Below are 18,851 nucleotides of genomic sequence, written 5' to 3'. Positions count from 1 at the left end.
GGGGCTAGATGATTTTGCTGTTTAATTTTTAACTTCCATGCACCCCTCTCCAAATCTAAACTTTTTCCAGCGTGTCGGAAATGTGTCTGCGCTGGAGGACTCGGGCTGATGCACACATATTTGAGGAAACTAATCGCGCGTTTTTGGTGTCTTCACAAGGCATTACACGATTTGTTAGGTACTCTGTAAAGAATACTTAAGCATTAAAAAACACCTGCTGACGTTAACACTGTCACATTTTTTAACTATCGGTGCCAGCCTTTATTCCACGAATGTGGTAAAACGGGAAGGGGAGGAGGGATGGTTTGTGGCTTGTGCTGTTGGTAGGGTGAATAACTTTGGCACTTGATAAAATGACCCCCACAAATGTGGGAGTTCCACTTCGGCTTTCAGGCTCCCATGCTGTCAAAGTGTCGCTCACCAAAACTGAAGGCACAAAGCTCACGGTTTCAGAAAGGGTGAATTACCGCAACGTTTCTACGGCTGCGCGGTAATCCACATCGTACGCAAGTGCCTTTCTCTACAAAGCACACGTATAGAGGTATCCCAGCCATGAAACCGCGCCAGCGCAAAGGCTGACGCGGAAACCGTAGTCATTGAAACCAGTCAAGATAATTTAAAGTGGTAGAAATGAATACTAATATTCCTAATAGTTTTATTCCTACTCAGATCGCGTGGAGCCATGTGCGCATAGCGCTGCAAAAAGCGCTCAGCCCATTTCCAACCTTAGAAGCATCCAATAGGTTTTCGTAGCCGTTAATGCATTTAAGACGAAATGTATACTAATAATAGCAGTTTTATTCGTACTCAAAACGGGTGTAGCCAAGCGCAAATCGCTGCAAAAAGCGCTTATGGCGTAGCAGCCGATACCCAACTTTAGAAGGGTCCGACAAGTTTACGTAGTCGTTACTGCATCTAAGAACCAAACACATCTGTCTAAACTTCGTTTCATCTCACATTTCCGCTCACAACACCACCAAAACATTCAAAGCACCGAAGCAAACACGACGAAAACAACGGGAGGCTGTGTAGTCCAATGCACCGGCTCATTCCACTGACGATGGGAGCGCCGAGTGGTGGCGCCACGCGTCCAGCTGCCCGGTCCCTATACGGGTGGTAAAGCAAAACATAAATAAACAAACCCAATGCATGGTTCGCGGCAATATAGAGCGCTCACATTGCTCTTATTCGTTCTTATTTTTGTCGTTCGTCATGCTCAACGCAATGAAAACATTAAAATTGCATTAACAAAACGCTCGTCTTAATTAAAAGTTCGGTTTCGGTTATCTGCCCGCAAAGTCAACGTCAGCCCAAGCCAAATCCAACTGGTGTTGAGAAAATGGCGACCATGGCGTCGAGGACATGCTGGTTCGCCTCCAGATGTAGGCATTTACTGCAACAGCAGCACGGAAACGGAAAATCCTGGGCGGCTCACAACCGCAGAACCTGCGCAAGCACAAGTTCGGGTATTCAAATTTATTTGGCTCTGCGTTTGAATAGTGTGTGCTTTTTGTCGTTCGGTTTGTATTGCAGCAGCCAGAGATGCTCTCCTTTGCACAGGATAAAAGTACCCTCACTATGTTTTTTTTTTATTGCGTCGCAGGTATCGCCGACCCTTACAGGAAAACGGATAAGATAGACATAGAGAATTTGTTCATTAGCCCAAAGGTTCAAAACCTCCTCCAAAAGCTGACGGGCTTTGACTTGGAAAAGATCTTCGCTCCCGTGCCTGTCCCGTTTAACACTCCGAGGTACAAGTTTCTCACGGATGAGCAACTGCAAGAGGTGGGCTGTTTGTATGATCAAATAACAGAGACAGAAGTTTGAACAGTGAGCATTCACCTGGGCTTGCGTACTTCAGTGTGCTGAGATCGTCTTGCATGCACTAGCGTTCTCGATTGATTGATTGTAGGGTTTAATGCACCGACGCAACGCAGGCGATGAGGCACGCCATAGTGGAGGGCTCCGGCTTAATTTTGACCATCGGGGGATCTTTAACGTGCGCCGAAATTTCGTACTCACGGGCGTTTTTGCTTTTCGCCTCCATCAGTAAAGCGGCCGCCGTTGCCCGGAATCGAACCCGCGTTTTCGTGCTTAGCAGCACAACGCCTTAGCCACTGAGCCACCGCGGCGGGTACTAGCGTTCTGTGTGGGCACAGTTTAACTCAGGCATTCCGAGGTTATGCATGGCAAAGTCAGCCCGTCCTGCTGAATTTTCGTACAGTTTTGTTCTCTTTCTTATTTTGGCTTATGTAAGTTCACCTTATTTTGTTTAGGCTTTGCATCGCGCCACTTTTCAGTCGCATTTGTGTGCGCTAATCTAGCTTTTGTCAGCATTTCCTGTAATTCCTTTGAACAACTTTCCAGACAGCATTTCGGCATTAACCGGGCTGGTGACATTGATAAAGGGATACGTCGCCCGCCGCGGTGGCGCAGTGGCTAAGGTGTTGCGCTGCTGAGGACGCGGACTCGGCTCTTGGCCGCGGCAGCCACTTTTCTGATGGAGGTGAAAAGCAAAAACTCCCTTGTGTACGAGATTTCACCGCTTGTTAAAGATTTTCAGGTGGTCAAATATAAACCGAGCCCTCCACTACGGCGCGCCTCATTGCCGGCGTTGTGTCAGCGCGTTAAACCCTACAATCAATCAGTCAATCATATCAACATGTCCAGTAACGGTATTCATGTGCAGATGCAGGTGGTATCTGTTGCAACTTTTATGAAAGCGTTGCCTTTTGTACTTATCTTAACCGTCAAACGTATTTCTTCTAGGAAGTGGAAAGCTCCCATCGCCGAGCCCAGCAAAAGCTGCAGATGCCCCCAGTGCTTCGGGAGCGCAAGCCTGCCGACAGAGAGCTCGCCAAAGATCCGGAAATCCAAGGCTTCAGCAGCAGCACGTATATATTTACCGACATTTCCTATGGCTACACGGACAGGGTGAGTCAGCTGGAACATTGTGCCCCGGCGCAATTCTTTATTAAAAATTTCGGCTGTGAGAGCACATGCAATGGCAGGTGGGATGTCACTGTGCTTGTTCCTCTTGTTAGTGTCCTTTAGTTAGTTCTCATCTCTTGTCCTGCTGTTTCATTGGGGTTTTTGTGCCAGCTTGCCCGTTGTTCTACTTAAGGGAATGGAAAAAAAGTGATATCACTGTACAGAAGGCAAGGGAGTGTGCAATCAACTCCCCCTAATTGACTCTTGCGGTAACGCAAAATTGGTTCAAGTTGTCTAGAAAGTTGAATTAACGAGGGGGGTAAAGAACAGGAATTAAATCCTTTTAAAGAGAAGCAATCTTAGGCTAGCCATCCGGAATTTTTTGGTCGCAGAATGTGAAGTTCGGAGACGAGCTTAGCAGGTTAGGAGGGCTTGCCACGTATTGGCTGACAGGTGACAGAGAAAATTAGCATGCAGGGATAAGGAGGGTGACAGGTGGAGATGGTGAGATTAGTGGTGGTGGCAAAAGAAAAAAAGACAGAAAAAAAAAGAAAGGTTCCAGAAGAACACTATGAAAGAGGGCTTGCCAGATAAAGATGTACATTATGCAGACCAGTTAACCTTGGCTATAGAAGGTTTCGAAGAAATGCTGGATCCCTAAACTGATTATTTAGAGCTTTGCTTTATTGTACACGTGGAAAGTATTCAGCTTCCCAGTGGAAGACGATATAGACAGATATCCCCGGCTGAGTGTACCAGAAGAGCTAAGAAATAACATACCACGTAACCAAGAAAGTTGCCCAGCAGTTTGCTATTCATTTTACTGCTGGAAGCACTCTTTTGTGTTTCTTAGTCTGAAGCCTGGTGCACTTAGCATGCTGGAATTATAGAGATGCGCTTAAACACTGCTTCAGCAAAAAACATAGGTGTAAGCTGCAGACAGGTGTGTTGGCCAGGAGAGGCTTCTACTAGTGCCATCCACTGACTTCCTTAAGTTCTTACGATAACATTTTTTCAAACATGCAGCTGTGTATGGTGCAAAAGTATAGTAGAATGCGTTAGACCCGTCACTTACGGTTTCAACTAAACGATGAAGTGTGCTCCTACATTAGACACAGTGGGTCTTACCCCTGTAGTGCTGTCTCAGTGATTGCTGGTAATGCAGCTGAACTGAGCAAAAAGCTGAATTAACTGAGGTAAAATTAGCAGGAGTTGACTGTACTGCATTGTCAGATTAGCACCACAGTGTGCCCACCAGGCATCGTCTTCTTTTCTCGTATCGCTCTTCTCTGCGCTCTTGCCGTTAGGGTTGAGCCACTATCTCACTGCTGCACTGTCCATTCAAATCCCGTTACCGGCATGCAGTTTTTTTCTTTCCACTTTTCAACCCTTGACGTGCACATAAAAATTTAAAGGCAGGGTTCACTCAAAACACCTCCTGCTAAAACATTCTTGTTGCAGCTTGTCCCCTGCGCATCAGGTGAGGTTGTGCAGGGCTGGGTAGTGATGTACACCTTCTTCGGCAAAGCTTTCTAGGCCAATCGTAATCCTTATGACCACAAAACGTTCCAAGAATAAGCTTTACCATTAATTGTGACAAAAACATTTTATGACAGTAAGAAAGAAAGGTGTTTTCTCTAGCTTTCTGACATGAAACGTTTCAGCCTTGCTCGGGACGTAAGCTTGTACAGTGTATTTTTTGCGGCATGCACACTTTCAGCTTGGCCTAGAAAATTTTGACAAATAGTGTACATGTTGGTTGTGTCACGTTGGAAAAGGCAAATCATCATCATCAACAACAGCCTATTTGGGTCCACTGCAGGACGGAGGCCTCCCCCATTGACCTCCGCCCGTTTCTGTCCTCTGCTGCCCGTGTCCATTCCTTGCCTCCGAATTTTCTTATTTCATCTCTCCATCGAGTTAATGGCCTTCCTCTAAAGGTATTTTTCAAAAGGGGTGCTGGGCAAACAGGACCAAAGCCAGCACTCTAGAGGGTGCACGAGCTCAGAACAAAAGTGACATATATTTACATGGAAAAATGAGCTAGTGAGCAACGAAATGTTTTCTTTATAGTTTTCCAGTGCTCCACATTGCATTTGGTTTCCCCAGACCCATCCCAAAGGGTTCTTTTAGTAAGGTCGCCCAAACATGCCATCTAAGCTGCTACACTTTGCTGGCTAGTTTGTAAGACACATCGGCCGGAAGGCCTTCATCAGTCGGCCATGAAAGGAGGAATGCAGTGGGAATATTTCTCCTAGGTCAAAGACAACTTGTGCATAGGAGCCCTGATGTTAACTGGTAACAGCCTTTTCATTACAAGTGTTTGAGTACTCAGACCCTCAAACAACATGTGAATAGCATTTGGTGTTCACTTCCGTTTACATTGAACTTTTTTGTATTGAAGTGTTCGATAAAGGCAAATAACAAAGGGATACAAGTTATCTTGCTGGAAGATGTGGAAGTTTTCTTCAAATGCCTCATACACCAAGCATTTTGGGGGGGGGGCAAGGGGTGGCTTCTTCGCACAACGCTGCAGCTGTGCAAGAAAGAAACCTAACGAAAACTTTACACCGAGCAAGGTCAAATAAATCACGTGTTACGTTAGCTGGGATTAAACGCAGCTGCCAAGCACAACCTTAGGAATACTATCAGAAATAATCTCCTATGTTTATCTGTAAATGTGAAGCATCCTTAGCAAGAAATGTGTGTGCATGTTTTTCATTTTTTTTTTTTTTTTTTTGTGAATAGTGGAACCGCAACCAATCACAGATACTCCCATTTCGACAACGTTGTGTAACAACTTCCATTACTTCACAACAATGTCTGCCAAGTGGTTTGTGCCACTTTATTGCCGTCTTGTCTGAATCTACGTTATGTATAGTTTTTTGTCCTGACTCCCCAAATGATATATACAGTAGGACCCTGTGATACATTCCAGTTTCCTGGTTACTACGCTCTCAATTGTGAACACTTAAAAATGCCCCACAGCGTTATGATGTTTTTTTTCCTGCTTACATTGTCCCTGGGTAAAACGATTTCCCGGGTATGTACGTTCAAAATTTTAAAAATTTTATCCAACTACGACCGGATATCTAATACATTTTACGCTGAACAAAAAACGGGCTGACGTGCATGCGGGCTGAGCCTCAGTGCGCACAGTGCAACAAGCAGGTGCCAAGTGGTGGTCGGGCCGCCTGGGTCACCGTCGTGGCTTTCCCGCAGTGCTGGGCTTGCCGTAGTCACTTGGTAACGTGACTACCTTTAGCCAACATTGCTTGTATAACGACGTCCCAACGTGTGAAACGCTAACCTTGAAAGAAATCGTGGCGGAATCACACCATGAAGCAGCGCTGGCACTGGACGAAGCCTCCGAAAAAGATGGTGGCGACGACGGGGAGGAAGAGGTGACGTCTCCAGCAGCCACATATGCTCAGCCTGTAGTCGGCTTGGAAGCAAAGTGGAGTTACTTTCGCGCGAAGGACAATCCTTGTGCAGTCAAAAGTCTGCAGTGTTTAGATAAGGAGGTCTTGCTCTCAAAGGGCCGCAGCATACGCCAGGAGACGCTGACAGGCATGTACAAGTGAAAAGGCCCATTAAATGCTCATGTTAGTCTCTTGATTGCTTTGTTTTTTGTTTTGTTTTTTACTGCAGTGGATCGTACGTTTCCCTGTATAGTACGTTTCTCCCTCACGTTTTTCTTTTTTTTAACTTATCAGCGAGGTTCTACTATATATATACATAGTTAGAGTTATGTTTAGCAGCTCCATGCTCCTTAAAGGGATCCTGCAACACTTACCATCGACTACTCGGAATGTATTTTGGGGTAAAGTCTATTGTTCCAGCAATCTCCTCCCGCAAGAATTATGAAAATCCGTTCACCATTACCGAAACTACGCGTGATGAAAAATCGCACATAAATGTTCTCTCTCAACTCAACCGCGGACAACGCGATGAAAGCTGCGCGCTCGGTTCCGGAGAGGGGGGCGGAGCGCGGCGTTCTGTTCGGCGGCCTTCGATATGTCACAGGCCGGGCAGTTTCGTCCTTTTCCCCGCAACGTAGACGGGTCTATTTCCGGTCTGGTGCCACAAAAAAGCAGGCATGGTGGTCTGCTCGCGAGCAAGCGCTCAGGCTGGTAGGGCGTTTTTGGAGCAATAAACGTTTGTTGTCGAGTGGGCTCGTTGAAAGTGGAATATTTAGTTTGTCACTCAAACTGCGCGCGCACTCAAAACAAAAGAAACACCAAAAGCATGCGGACAGGTTCAGACATAGAAGAGGTTCATACACAGCGGCGACGACGGCTGATCGTCACAGGAAATGCCAGAATTTAGCCGCGAAGTTGACTGGCGACAGCCAATAGGACAGCCAGGACAGCCATGGCCCGATTGACGTCGCAGAGGCCATGCCAGGGGTGCATAATGAGGAGAATTGAAGAGAGAGCGGTTGGTTTTTCCCCGTCTTTCACTGCGATTTGCGCGCTTACCGCTTCACGTGCACGTGTAATATTTGGCTCGGGTGTTCCTGGAAGTCTAATCTAAACGTCGCGCAGGTTTACTTGCACTGCACAAAGAGTGTTTCAGGGTCCCTTTAAAGCAAAATTGTTCGAAAATATTCGATTTGATTTATAGTGAAAGAGGTAGTGTTTGTGCTGCACTTTCCATTCACTCGGACATTGTGTGCGCCCTCTGCAGGAGCGCATTGTGGTGGTCCGGGAGCCCGAGGGGCTGCTGCGCACAGCCAACTGGGAGGAGCGTGAGCGCATGCTGCAGACCTACTTCACCAACAAGGACAAGTCCTTCTACATGCCCAAGATGTTCGAGCCGCAACACCTCCAGGTGGGGAGGAAGGGGGCACGGTTTTCCCTCTCACATCATTGGGGCAGTGAGCAGTTACAGCTAGGCAGGGGGGAGGAGTTAATGTAATACTGTGCGATTGCCGCATTTGTTGAGCAATCGCCTCCTCCATGTTTGTTTTTTCTCACTTTTGGGCAGAGTGTAACTTTGAAAGGTGGGCAAGGAAAAAAGCCGTACTGGCACATGAATAAATGCATTTGTATCTAGTGCCAGGAACTACGTGCATCCACTATGTAGTAAGTTTTTCTCAAATACTGATGGCACAGTGCAACCTGTCGTGCTTCGGTAAAAAGTGAGGAAAAAAGTGGAGCTCTAACACGAGTGTACACGATGGAATGCACAGTACAACTGAGTAACCATAGTACCCATCGAGCCTTCTCACCCAGCCCAGATCCAAGGGGCTCTGAAGAAAGTTCGAAACATATTCTAATTACTTTCACTGGGGACTAGACTGTATAGACCATGCTGTGCTTCCTTTTGGTCCATTTGCACACTTTATCTTTTTTTTTTTTTTATGAGAAAGGCACTTTCAAAACTATTTGCACATCCTCCTCGGGCATTTGTCCGCTGCTATGACATTCCCTCCACTCCACAAGGGAGAGTTTAACAGACGGCGAGTGGGCTTAGCTGGCATAAATTGTATGTGAAAGGCAATCAAAAAGTCTCTTAACCCTGAAAAGGGCGAAAATTATAATAGAGTTGACTCTGAAATACCATCAAACTGCATTGCAAGCGACTGCTATGTCATGGCTGTACAGTTAAACCTCATTATAAAGAAATTGAAGGGGCACTGCAATTTGCTCGCTATAAAGAATATTTTGTTGTAGCCATAGTGGGCATTTACTGCAAATAATGTGCACTGCACTTGCCCAAAACAAATAGCGGGCGAAGTTGGATCTCACCACGTGATGGTGCACAACAAAACAACCGCATTCTTGAGATACAAAGGAAAAGGCACGCACCTACTTTATTACAGTTCAAAATACGTATCTCGTGCTTCAAACAGACTTTGCTGCAAAGAAGTCGGTGATTGGACATTCGTGTATCTCTCTGATGCGAACACGGCTCACTCAGCTTCGCGCCTCATGTGACGTCTTTTATCATAGCCGCCTTGCGCTCTAGCGTTGTAGCCTTTCGCTCTCTCTTCTTGCCTGGCGCATTCATGCTGCTCGAATGACGCGTGCAACACAATAAAAGATAAGGCTGAAGCACTCACAAAAAAGAAGAGAAAAGAAAATAAATGTATGTGCGACGCCACTCCTGCCATGCACATCGGCAAGTGACAACAGTTGCAGGCGTACGCACCGTGGTCGTGTGTTCTGCGCGCAGTGCCTGCATGCCGTGTGCAGTGAGAGGAAGGTGGGAACGGCTTCGCGGGCGCAGCAGACGCATGGCTCACCGTCCGACATTGCACGCATTGTTGGGGATGCATGGCGGGAGTTTTGAACTGCTGAATACAGTTGTCACGTTGCGCACCGTCTCGAATCCACATTGGGCACTGTCATGAAATTGACTCAAAATTTTATTTCCTAACGAAATGTGTTTGTTATATGCCACAACGATCAAGTTTTACCTCGTTAAAACAAGGTTCTAAATACATTGGTTTCTATGGGGACTTTCAGGGGGAATTACGATTTGCTCGTTATATCCATTATTTCGTCAAAGCCAATCTCGTTATAACGAGGTTTAACTGCAGTTTGTGAGGCAGCTGTGGTGGCACCTGGTGTCTTATTCGAGGCTTTACCATTGGACTATGTGCCAAGCATCCCTTAAGTAGCAAAATAAGGTTGAGTTGGAATGCTGAATTGAGCTGCAAAGAAGAGGTTGAGAAATTCACTTCAGTGTCCCTTTGAAAGGGTGTTCGTACCTCAGCAACTAAGTGCAGCTGCTGATTCTTTGAAAGTGTACTGCTGCTGTAGCAGCATGGTTTCTTTCTTTTTAATACGATGTCCTCTGGTGTGCAGCATGGTTTTTTTCTGTTTAATACGATTTCCTCTGGTGTGCAGAACGCCTTGGACAAGCAGTGGTACAGGTTCGTCTTGGACAGAGCCTGCATCCAGTTCGAACCGGACGATCCAAACTACATCAGGGTGAGTGCGATCCACCTTTGAGCTCAGTGGAAACCTGCGAGTCTGTTTAGTGGTGGCAAAAATGTGCACCTCAGTCACTCTTATTACCTATGTAAACTTCGTACTGAAGAATCATCATGAGATCTGGAGATATGTGAGGAATAATAAGACAATATTTGAGTTTTATGTGAATGAGTCACAGCCATTGAATCTAATACAATACCTGGAGAGCAATCTGGTGCTGTGATCGTCCGCCACTGTGAGTGGGATGGAGAGTGGTAGATTCGGATTGAGGCCTTTGTGGCTTGCAAAAAGTACTGTGGGTTGATAGGTACCGTCTGTTTTGTTTTCGACGGGGTCCTGCTTAGCTGCCTTTGCGGCTGTTGGTCGAATGCAGTGTGCTTGGAAAAAAATACACGGAAATGCGTTTTTCCTTGAACTCAACGTCAAACACGTGGTGACATTGCGTGGAGAGGAAGTGCTTGTTACAAAAACCTCAATAGGGCGAATGGTTATCGACTCAATTTGGGTGGAACAAACAAAAAAAGATGAACAAAAAGATCTAGATAAAGCCTGTTCTACATGGTGCGAATTTACCTGTGAGTTCGCGGCGGCGGTGGCGGTTGTGTGGCAAAGCGATCTATTTCATTGCTGCCGAAGCTACGGAAACAGTTCGTTTTGCTGCACGAGCACCGCCACAGCTTCGACTTCGCAGGTAAATTCGCACCATGTAGAACGGTTAAGGATGGTGGTGTATCTGGCAGACAATGGCAGACCATAGCAGTCATGTATTCTTAAATGTCCACACATCTTTTGAGGCCCTTGGTGCACTTTATTTGAATAAAGCTTTTATTAATTCTTGAAAATAATGGCTTTGTGATACTTTCACGAATGTGTCTTTATTAAGAAGTCCCCATCTCGTTTTTGGCAGGAAACGGCCACATGTCTGCTTTGTATGCTAATGCACTGCTTGATTTTTTATGTCACCCGTTTCTAAAGACTGCCTTTTTGTGTGCAGTGTAACAACGTAATTGAAACAGCGAATCGTTTAATTAATGTTTTATTACTAAGCCTAGCAACATTTCAAGCCCAAGCAATCCTGATCCACCACTACTCGTCATTCCTGTCAAGGCGCAGTCGTGGTATCGAAATTCGCGTTGACAGTAGTGGCACATTCCTCCCTGCGTGTTATTGTATGAAACTCTGTGGTCACCGCCTGAGTCTTCCCCTCCCCTCAATTGTTTCTTTGCAGGTGACGCATGCCACCTACGACCACGTGGACGCCAACCGCTGCTTCCACGAACTGCGGTCAACGCGCCACTTCGGCCCCATGGCCTTTTACCTGGTGGTCACAAAAAAGGTGGACAACCTCCTCGTCGACCTCCTCCAGAGGGAGATGTGAGTGCGCATTTTTCTTGCCACTGCATGTGCGGATCACGCACTGTCGGGGTAGTGCCATGGAGAACGGCGAACCAGCCATACTCTTGTTGCAGGTCCTCTGAGGAGAAAGAGAGGTATAACTGAGCTGTGCTATTTTATTGGATACTCCACAGTGTGGTACTAGCACAGGGCAGCGTAAACAAAAAAAGTACTACCCCATAACATGTGCTCCAGCATTGATATGCAGAGGCCCGAATGAGGCAATATGGGGATTTTGAAGACATATTTCCTGTGACAAATGAAATGTAAGTATGAGCCTGTGTACCGTAAAATCCCGAGAGATGCCCCACCCCCGAAAGATAACCCACCCCTGTTTTTGGCAAGATTTTCTATTTTTTTCAAAAACACCAAAAGATAACCCACCCGTGACAATCATCATCCCAGCCGGGGATGACGCCCACGGAAACGAGGTTAGCTAGCATTGGTAGGGTGCGATGACAGGTCACAGGAACCTGAAACCCAGCTCCTATAACAGGTCACAGGATCTAAAAACAACATGTGCCTGTTTAGGTTGGCAATGCAGCCCGCACACATGTAGAACCGTAGCGAAATCCCGAACCCGAAACACGACCCCCACGCATCCTTGAACATTTCTCAACTTTTTTTTACTGCACACCGAAAGTTAGCCCACGTCATATTTTCACTCAATTTGCTCTCGATCTTAGGTGGGCTATCTCTCGGGATTTTACGGTACACAAAAACACAGATTTTGGCTCGTGGTGGTAGATCGCACTAATGCCGTCGGTTTGGTGAATTTACATACTGCGACAACCGCCATTCATATGTATAAGGAGTAGGTGAGTCATGCCATTATTTGATCCCATATAAATAAGAAACCGGATTTAGTCCATTGGCGCTCGCTTTTTTTTTGTGTGCGCGTGTTTGTTTGTCGCTGAAACTGCAGTTCATGTTTTGATGGATTGCATACTGACTTTCTGTGGCAGAACTACAGGTAATGGAAGATTGCAGATCTGCCACGAAAACGAATGAAGTTTAGTGTGTATTCTACAGGAACTAGCTAAAAGATTCGCCGACAATTACGGTACTCCCTAGAGCGAAATTTGAGCGCAGCTATTGTGGTTTTCGGTTTTGCAATATATTAAGGCGAACAATTTTGTATCATGGTTAATAGAGCGCTGTGAGTAGCGTAACTAGTGCAGCTGCCTCACTAATTGGTGGTTCTTGGGAGGGAGTATGCATGGGTGCATTTCACGGCTCTCGCTGTGTATAGGCCTCTGCCAATGCAGGGGTGGTATTCTCGAGTTTTGTCCCTTTTGCGTCCCTTTCAAAAGTGTCCCTTTTGACGAGCCCTGATTGGCTAAAAGCAAACAACCGGAAGTGACGTAACGCGAGCGCAACAAACCTACTGCCAATGCCCATTGCTTAACCAGAAGTACGTCACGATGAAAGGGACTCAAAAGGGACGTTTTCAAAAGGGACAGTTACGAGAATACCGCCCCAGTTCTGTTTCCTCTGCAGTGCATGCTGCCTTTGTAACCATAGTCACGGCTTTGGTCTGGCTGTCGGCTAGGAGAGAGAACAAGCAGGAAGGATTAACTGTATGCTCCTCCCCTCTCTTCCACCATTTTATCGTCTTCTTTTTGTCCCGATGCTTTCACCATTCATCCCTCACTGCACTCTGCATTCACTCCTCCTCACCTTCTCCTGTGCCGGTGAGCCACCAAGCTGCGCACTTTCCAGTTTTGCTCTTGTGGTTCATATAACCTTTGACCCAAGTTGTTTGCAGTGTACTTTCGTTGACTTGTTGACACACTGCTGACTGGCCAACAAGTCGGAAAAGATTGACATATGCTGCGTTCCAATTTGCAGACAGCTTGGTAGACAGTCTACGAAGCAGTCTAACTAGACGTCTAAAGGAATGAAATTGGAACTGCGCCTCGGTCGCAAACAGAGTTACTCAATATAGTCCAGTAACTCTGGTCGCAAACGCAACACCAGCGCAGACGACCAGCAGACGACAGCGTCGTTGCAGACATGTTGAGATGAGCAAGGCGCAAGTTTTGTAACTAAGATTACCGCTGTTATTACAAACGTTACGTAATTTAAAAACTAGGCAAAGTCACCTTCATGACTAGCAAATTTTACTAAATATTTAAATAAAGGAACAAGTGCTTTTGGTTCAACATAAAAACGCAAAAAGATGGCGCTGGCGTCGCTTTTCAGTTTAGACAGGAAGGTAGTCTGCATCGTTGCTGACTTCGATGCTGTCTCCTCGAAGCAGTCTTCGTTGACTGCTTCGTTCGAATCGGAACTCGGCTTAACATGGCGTACTGTCCGCGAAGACGGCAACGAAGCTGTCTAAACGGTAAATTGGAACGCACCCATAGTATAGCAGCAGTGCTGGCACAGAGGAGAGCTGCCACTGCAGAAAGGGGCTTTGGGCAGTATGCTTGTCTGCACAATTTGCAGCACCCCTTGGTGCTGGTGCCATGGCCATGCTCTTGTGAACTGCTGCCGCATTGACTAATTCCGATGGCCCATACTCTCAGAAGCACTGAGTGTTCTGCTAAGCTGTAGTTGTCAACGTGTAGCTCAGTGTCCTGTGTGAGAGCTTCGTGACAGTTATTGGGTGTGGGCTATTCGGACTGTGTGTGCCATTAGGTCTCATTGGATTCAGTTGGCAGTACTCCTACGTCCAGCTTCCATTAGTTCTTACCTCTTAAAAACTGGTATGCAGTTTACATTTTAACGGCTCATTTCTTGGATGCTGTGAATCATGGCAAAGAGTTTGGCAAAACTGAAAACTTTCCTTTCATTGCGAATATCCCGGCAATGACAGAATTATTTTCTGCTGGACAAGCACTTTGTAAGCCGTCAGGTGCCCGTCGTTTCAAACAAAACGAGGATTTAAGTTTCTGCGTGGTAGTCAGACTCCTAACGCTCTATTCTTGTGAATTGTCATCAGCTTCCTGTTGCCGTAGGGGCTGTGTGGCTGCATGCTTGCACAAGTTTTGCATTCTACTGATACTTTAAGATTTAAGATAAAGGTTACTGCTAATGTTTAGATTGGAAGTATGGGTGGCTGCAGTGTTAAAGCCATCAGTATTGCTGATCATGGCATAGGCCATGCCATTGTCACTATACATGCTGGGCTGCCTGCCGCTGTACTTGTGTTTGATTTAGCGGTAGAGGCATGGAACTTGCGAGGCCCCTTGACTGGTGTCTAAGTAATAGAGCTTAATAACGTGTTTGTTCTTTGAAATGCAGGGTTGAAGACATTGGGCACCTTCTGAGGCTGTTCTACCACGTTCATCCGGCGAGTGACAGCTCCCAGGTGGATAGCATCACAGACAACCTTGAGCTACTGAAGGTGAGCAACTTGTTTAAGCAGCTTTGTACCACTAGCATGGTGAAGTGGGTTAGGCTAGGTTCGAGTGTATATGGATTGTGATGTGTGCTCGGTTATTAAAATGCCAACTGCAGCGTCTTCACCAGCAACATGCAGCTTTCTGCTATTGCAGGTCTTTGTAGACTGGCGTTGTTTTTGCAATTGCTCTGTTCCTTGCGCAGTGTTCCATTTGTGAAGATCTGAAATAGGCTCCGTAGCAGCTGGCCCAATGTGCTGCTTTCTTTGTGCTTTGAAGCATGCACTAGTGAGCAGCTGGAGGATCTGCCACCTTCAGACAATGCCAAGATTAATCCACACAGGTTTAGTTGCATACAGTCGTCCTCACATCTGATGATCATGCCCAATTAATTCATTACGTCTCCAGCAAGGCAACACAAACAGAGCCGAAGTTTATTTTAAAAAAATAATAATAATGATAATGGTGATGAGCATTTGTTTTGCCGCAGTGGACACAGTCAGGGTACTCTCCAACTTGCCTGGCATGAAGACTCAGTTTTGCAATAAGCGTGACCACAAGCGACCACAACAAAACTAGCACTGTAATGCCAGGAATGCGTCACTGCACATGCCACAGTGAACACATAAAAACATGTAACACGCAATGAGTGTGGAGTAACTGAGAAAGTTGGCGTATGTTCATGCTGGCAACGGTGCAACAGAATACTACAAAAAACCAAGTAAATGGGAGGGACACAGACAAGGCACTAAATCTGTTTCCCTCCCTTTTACTTAGCCTTCTTTCTTCTGTTGCAATGTTGCAGCATGGACACACAATGGGTTTCAAGCCTTCCAATACTGAAAGAAAACATTATCTACTAAGTGTGCACTCCCTTCCAATTTCACTGTGTGGCAGTCTCCACTCGCTTCCAAAGGTTGATAAGTCTTTGGTCTGTGTGGTTTTCTCTTGCTGTCTTACCGGGTTTTTAATCAGTTGCGAAGGCAATGTAATACAATTGAAGCTTTGTGTGCATGAATTTGTTTTTAAAGTGGCAAACGTATGCCATGTTGGAGCATCTTTGGTTACATGTGCTGTAGTCAAATCATGCTTCAGCACACATTCCATCCTATATGAGACAGAACACCGTTGCTTTAGTATGGCCCGAAAGAATATTTGCACTCGCAAATCAGCTCTTGAGGAACCCTCCTGCTCCTCCGACCGGTAGACTGTGTGTAGTTGTTCACCACACCCTGAAGACGTTGCAATTCCACTCATGAAATTGATTGCACTGCTAGTGTTTTCATTTTGGTACTTCCCAGAGCTCTTCATCTCATGGTTGCAGCAAGTGAAGTTCAGCCTTTAATGAACAGTCCCTTAATCTATGGTTTTGCACTGTATTAAAATTTGGGCTCGGAAGGCAAAACTGGTTTTTCTGGTTCCCACTTTCCAGGCCCAAACTTCAAACAGTCTTAACTTCTGCTGCAGGCCAGATAGAACGATAATGTTAGTCTTATTGCACTCCTTTGTGCACAGTGCACTGGTACCTTGTTCAGCTGCATCCCTCCAGCAGTTTTTTTTTACAAATGCTGTCGCAAAATCAAATATAAAAATCTGAACAAATTTGAACATAGTTGCATTACACAAAAACAAATTTTATATCGACAATCAGAATAAAAAACTACATATGCCCCCCAATTTTCATCATCATAACTGTAAAAATGAGGTTTGTCATCAAAGACCAGTGTGCCTACCGAGCTGATTTCACTGATCACTTGCCTGTCACTGGTTAAGTGTCTACACTGTGGTAGTACTAAGAGATCGTGCTGCCATGCAGTTCTACACCAAGAATGATTCGACCAAGAGGAACCACCTGGAGCTGGCATTGCAGACCTACGTGGAGATGCGTCGCAGCAGAGAGGAAGCAGAGGAACACCTGGCCGCAGCCAGGGGACACCAGTGACAGGGCCACAATAAAACGAGTAGTTCAATAGACTTATCTTCGGCACCTGGTCCATTACTGGTGTAGTCATAACTGCGTGATAACATAGCCTAAATGCTTATGGTTTTACGAAGGGACTGTCTTTACCTGGACACTTCAACTCGACTGACATTCACTTTTATGCAATTATGCAGTCCAATTATGCAGTCTAATTTACTCGGCCTTCCCTGCTTCTAAATGGATAAGTTTTGTAGGTCCCATTAGAAGCTGGAAACCAAAAAAGCTTATCATTACACAACTCGTCTATCTTGAGCAAGAGAAGTTGGTTGCATAGGGGCAAGTGACTTGGTATCAAACTGCAATGTGAAGTTTTTGCTCGCGAACTAGCTAAAACTTTACCAATTTTCTTGGTAAATGTTGTAAGAACAAGCCAAGCGAAACAGCAAATAGTTAGTCATTTCAGAGATAGTACATCTCAACAGTGAACTGTACTGTAGTTGTGGGTGACTTCATCTTGACAGTATCTTGGATGTGCCGGCTGAGTTCCGACAGGATGCTCACTTGAACCTGGCTGCCTAATAAACAAGCTTATTCACGTTCCCAACGTACAAACCTGGTCACCAGTGCGGATGATACAACAATTGCAAGTGTGATTCAAGTGGTTCAGACGAAGTTGGCTGCGTTTTCGTGTTAGCTAAATCCTTGCCCTAAGGGGTAGAATAAGCCACCATTGTTATTCTCGTTACTCTTGCGCAGAGCTGACTGCGAGGAAATTCTCACGACTGGTTCAAGCGAGCCACAGCTCTCGCTGCGCATACGTCTGTCACTCCAAAGGGAAGCGATAACTTTCATAGTACAAGGGTTTCTTACATGGACTACCATGACAGAAAACACTACACTGCATACTTGTCAGCGTCTGCCCAGCCCGGCATTGGGTGGCAGTTAGCGTGTCTGCCTGCGTATGCCGACGCGACGCTCGCTGAGGTAGGAAAAAGGGTGCTCACGCTGGCTGCTTTACATTTCAAGCCTCTGGGCGTGACCGGGTCGCATGTATAGGCAGTATAGGCAGTCACGCTGCCATGTATAGGCAGTCACGCTCGTCCTCTGACCTTCGATGGCGCGAGCCATCACAGCGCGGATGCGGGCGACGCACCAAAGGGGTGGAGGATGTCCGGAGACTCACTGGACATGCTAGATAATGAACTGAAGCAATCAAGGCATGTGCAAATCAACATGGTGGTGTTGGGACCCACGCTTGTGGGGAACAACGGCTGGAGCAGCAAAGGCCAAAAGTGACTGAAATGCATCATGTACTAAATCCTGCGCCGTCCCATGGTGGTCTTTTCGATCACTTGCACGCGTCCTTAGTTGCTCCAAAGGGGAGAGGAGGGAGGCGTGCGAGGATCACCCTCACCTCACTAAGAAGTAGAGCGTCGCTAGCGCCTCCTCGCCCCGAGTGGAGGGGTTTGTGTCCACACAGTAGGCATCGTGTTTATCAGTAAAGCAAAACAAGAAGCAAAGCCATCATTGTAGGCAAAAGGGTGCCGCATGTGGTAGATGATTAATGTATTTAACTAAGGCATGCACATGAACACAAATGAAAAGCACTCTGTACCAGATTCCGACATTTCCAATGACCATCTTGCTAAACAAGCAATGATTGAAGACAGAATAACCTGGAGCAAGTGATGCAAGGGAATTCGTTACAGTGCTTCCACTTGCAAACTTGCAGCGGTTAGAACAGTGGACCATTAAAAGCTCAGCATAGTGGCTCCTCAGTCCTTGCTCGTGGTGGCCAAACTGCGAAGTGACAAGACGTGCTACTACAGCTTCCGCATTTCAATTTTTTTTAGAGCGCAGCTTTGAAGCGCCCGCTGCTTTGGTTTCGTGGTGTCCCTCACCATCAGCTTTGTAACTGTGAGAATGAGAAGGACACCGAAGGTAGAGCAAGGAGGAGAATGGAGGGGGAGAGTATGGCGAAAATGTGAGGGAAAGGGTGGTATGCCGAAGGTGCCGCACGAGACATGCTCTGCGGCAGTGACGCGCTACGAGGTAACACTAGAGTAGTGGGCACAATCGTGCATTCGCCGATGGCGTGATCACTTCCTGAGACGAAGGAAGTGCTGCCCAAGCAGAAAAACAGCGCCGCCGACGCTGGAATCCAGAGGTGTGCGCTGTTGAAGCAGCAGCTATGCGCCGTCACTAAGCAGACTGCAGTTCGCGCTGCGCTCAAATTTCGCATTAGGAAGTATCGTAATCGTCGGCCAATTCTTTTTTAAGGCGATAGCCTAAAGTGCTTCATTCTGCAAAAAA

The 18,851-nt window shown here is 46.3% G+C and overlaps 1 protein-coding gene across 1 annotated transcript; it reads left to right on the top strand.

Moving 5' to 3' along the window:
- The first annotated feature begins 1,311 nt into the window (after positions 1-1,311).
- Positions 1,312-16,595, top strand: Mrps22 (mitochondrial ribosomal protein S22). The gene is made up of 8 exons (XM_077678086.1): positions 1,312-1,466; positions 1,604-1,785; positions 2,770-2,934; positions 7,621-7,764; positions 9,789-9,872; positions 11,104-11,249; positions 14,520-14,622; positions 16,434-16,595. Exons 1-8 carry the CDS (start codon positions 1,340-1,342, stop codon positions 16,557-16,559), a joined length of 1,077 nt encoding a protein of 358 aa, XP_077534212.1. The 5' UTR covers positions 1,312-1,339; the 3' UTR covers positions 16,560-16,595.
- Positions 16,596-18,851: the final 2,256 nt, after the last annotated feature.

Source organism: Haemaphysalis longicornis, unplaced genomic scaffold, assembly GCF_048455015.1.
Source record: "Haemaphysalis longicornis isolate Haplotype H1 unplaced genomic scaffold, Haemaphysalis longicornis Haplotype H1 scaffold_7, whole genome shotgun sequence".
Classification (NCBI taxonomy): domain Eukaryota; kingdom Metazoa; phylum Arthropoda; class Arachnida; order Ixodida; family Ixodidae; genus Haemaphysalis; species Haemaphysalis longicornis.
The sequence above is the reverse complement of the archived record's forward strand: the minus strand, read 5'-3'. Positions and strand labels throughout refer to the sequence as shown.

Excerpts from the sequence above, each read along its gene's own strand:
- Mrps22 (XM_077678086.1), top strand. The coding sequence starts at position 1,340 with ATGGCGACCATGGCGTCGAGGACATGCTGGTTCGCCTCCAGATGTAGG. Across the intron at positions 1,786-2,769 it reads CGGATGAGCAACTGCAAGAG|GAAGTGGAAAGCTCCCATCG; the intron begins GTGGGCTGTTTG and ends TATTTCTTCTAG. Across the intron at positions 7,765-9,788 it reads TCGAGCCGCAACACCTCCAG|AACGCCTTGGACAAGCAGTG; the intron begins GTGGGGAGGAAG and ends TCTGGTGTGCAG.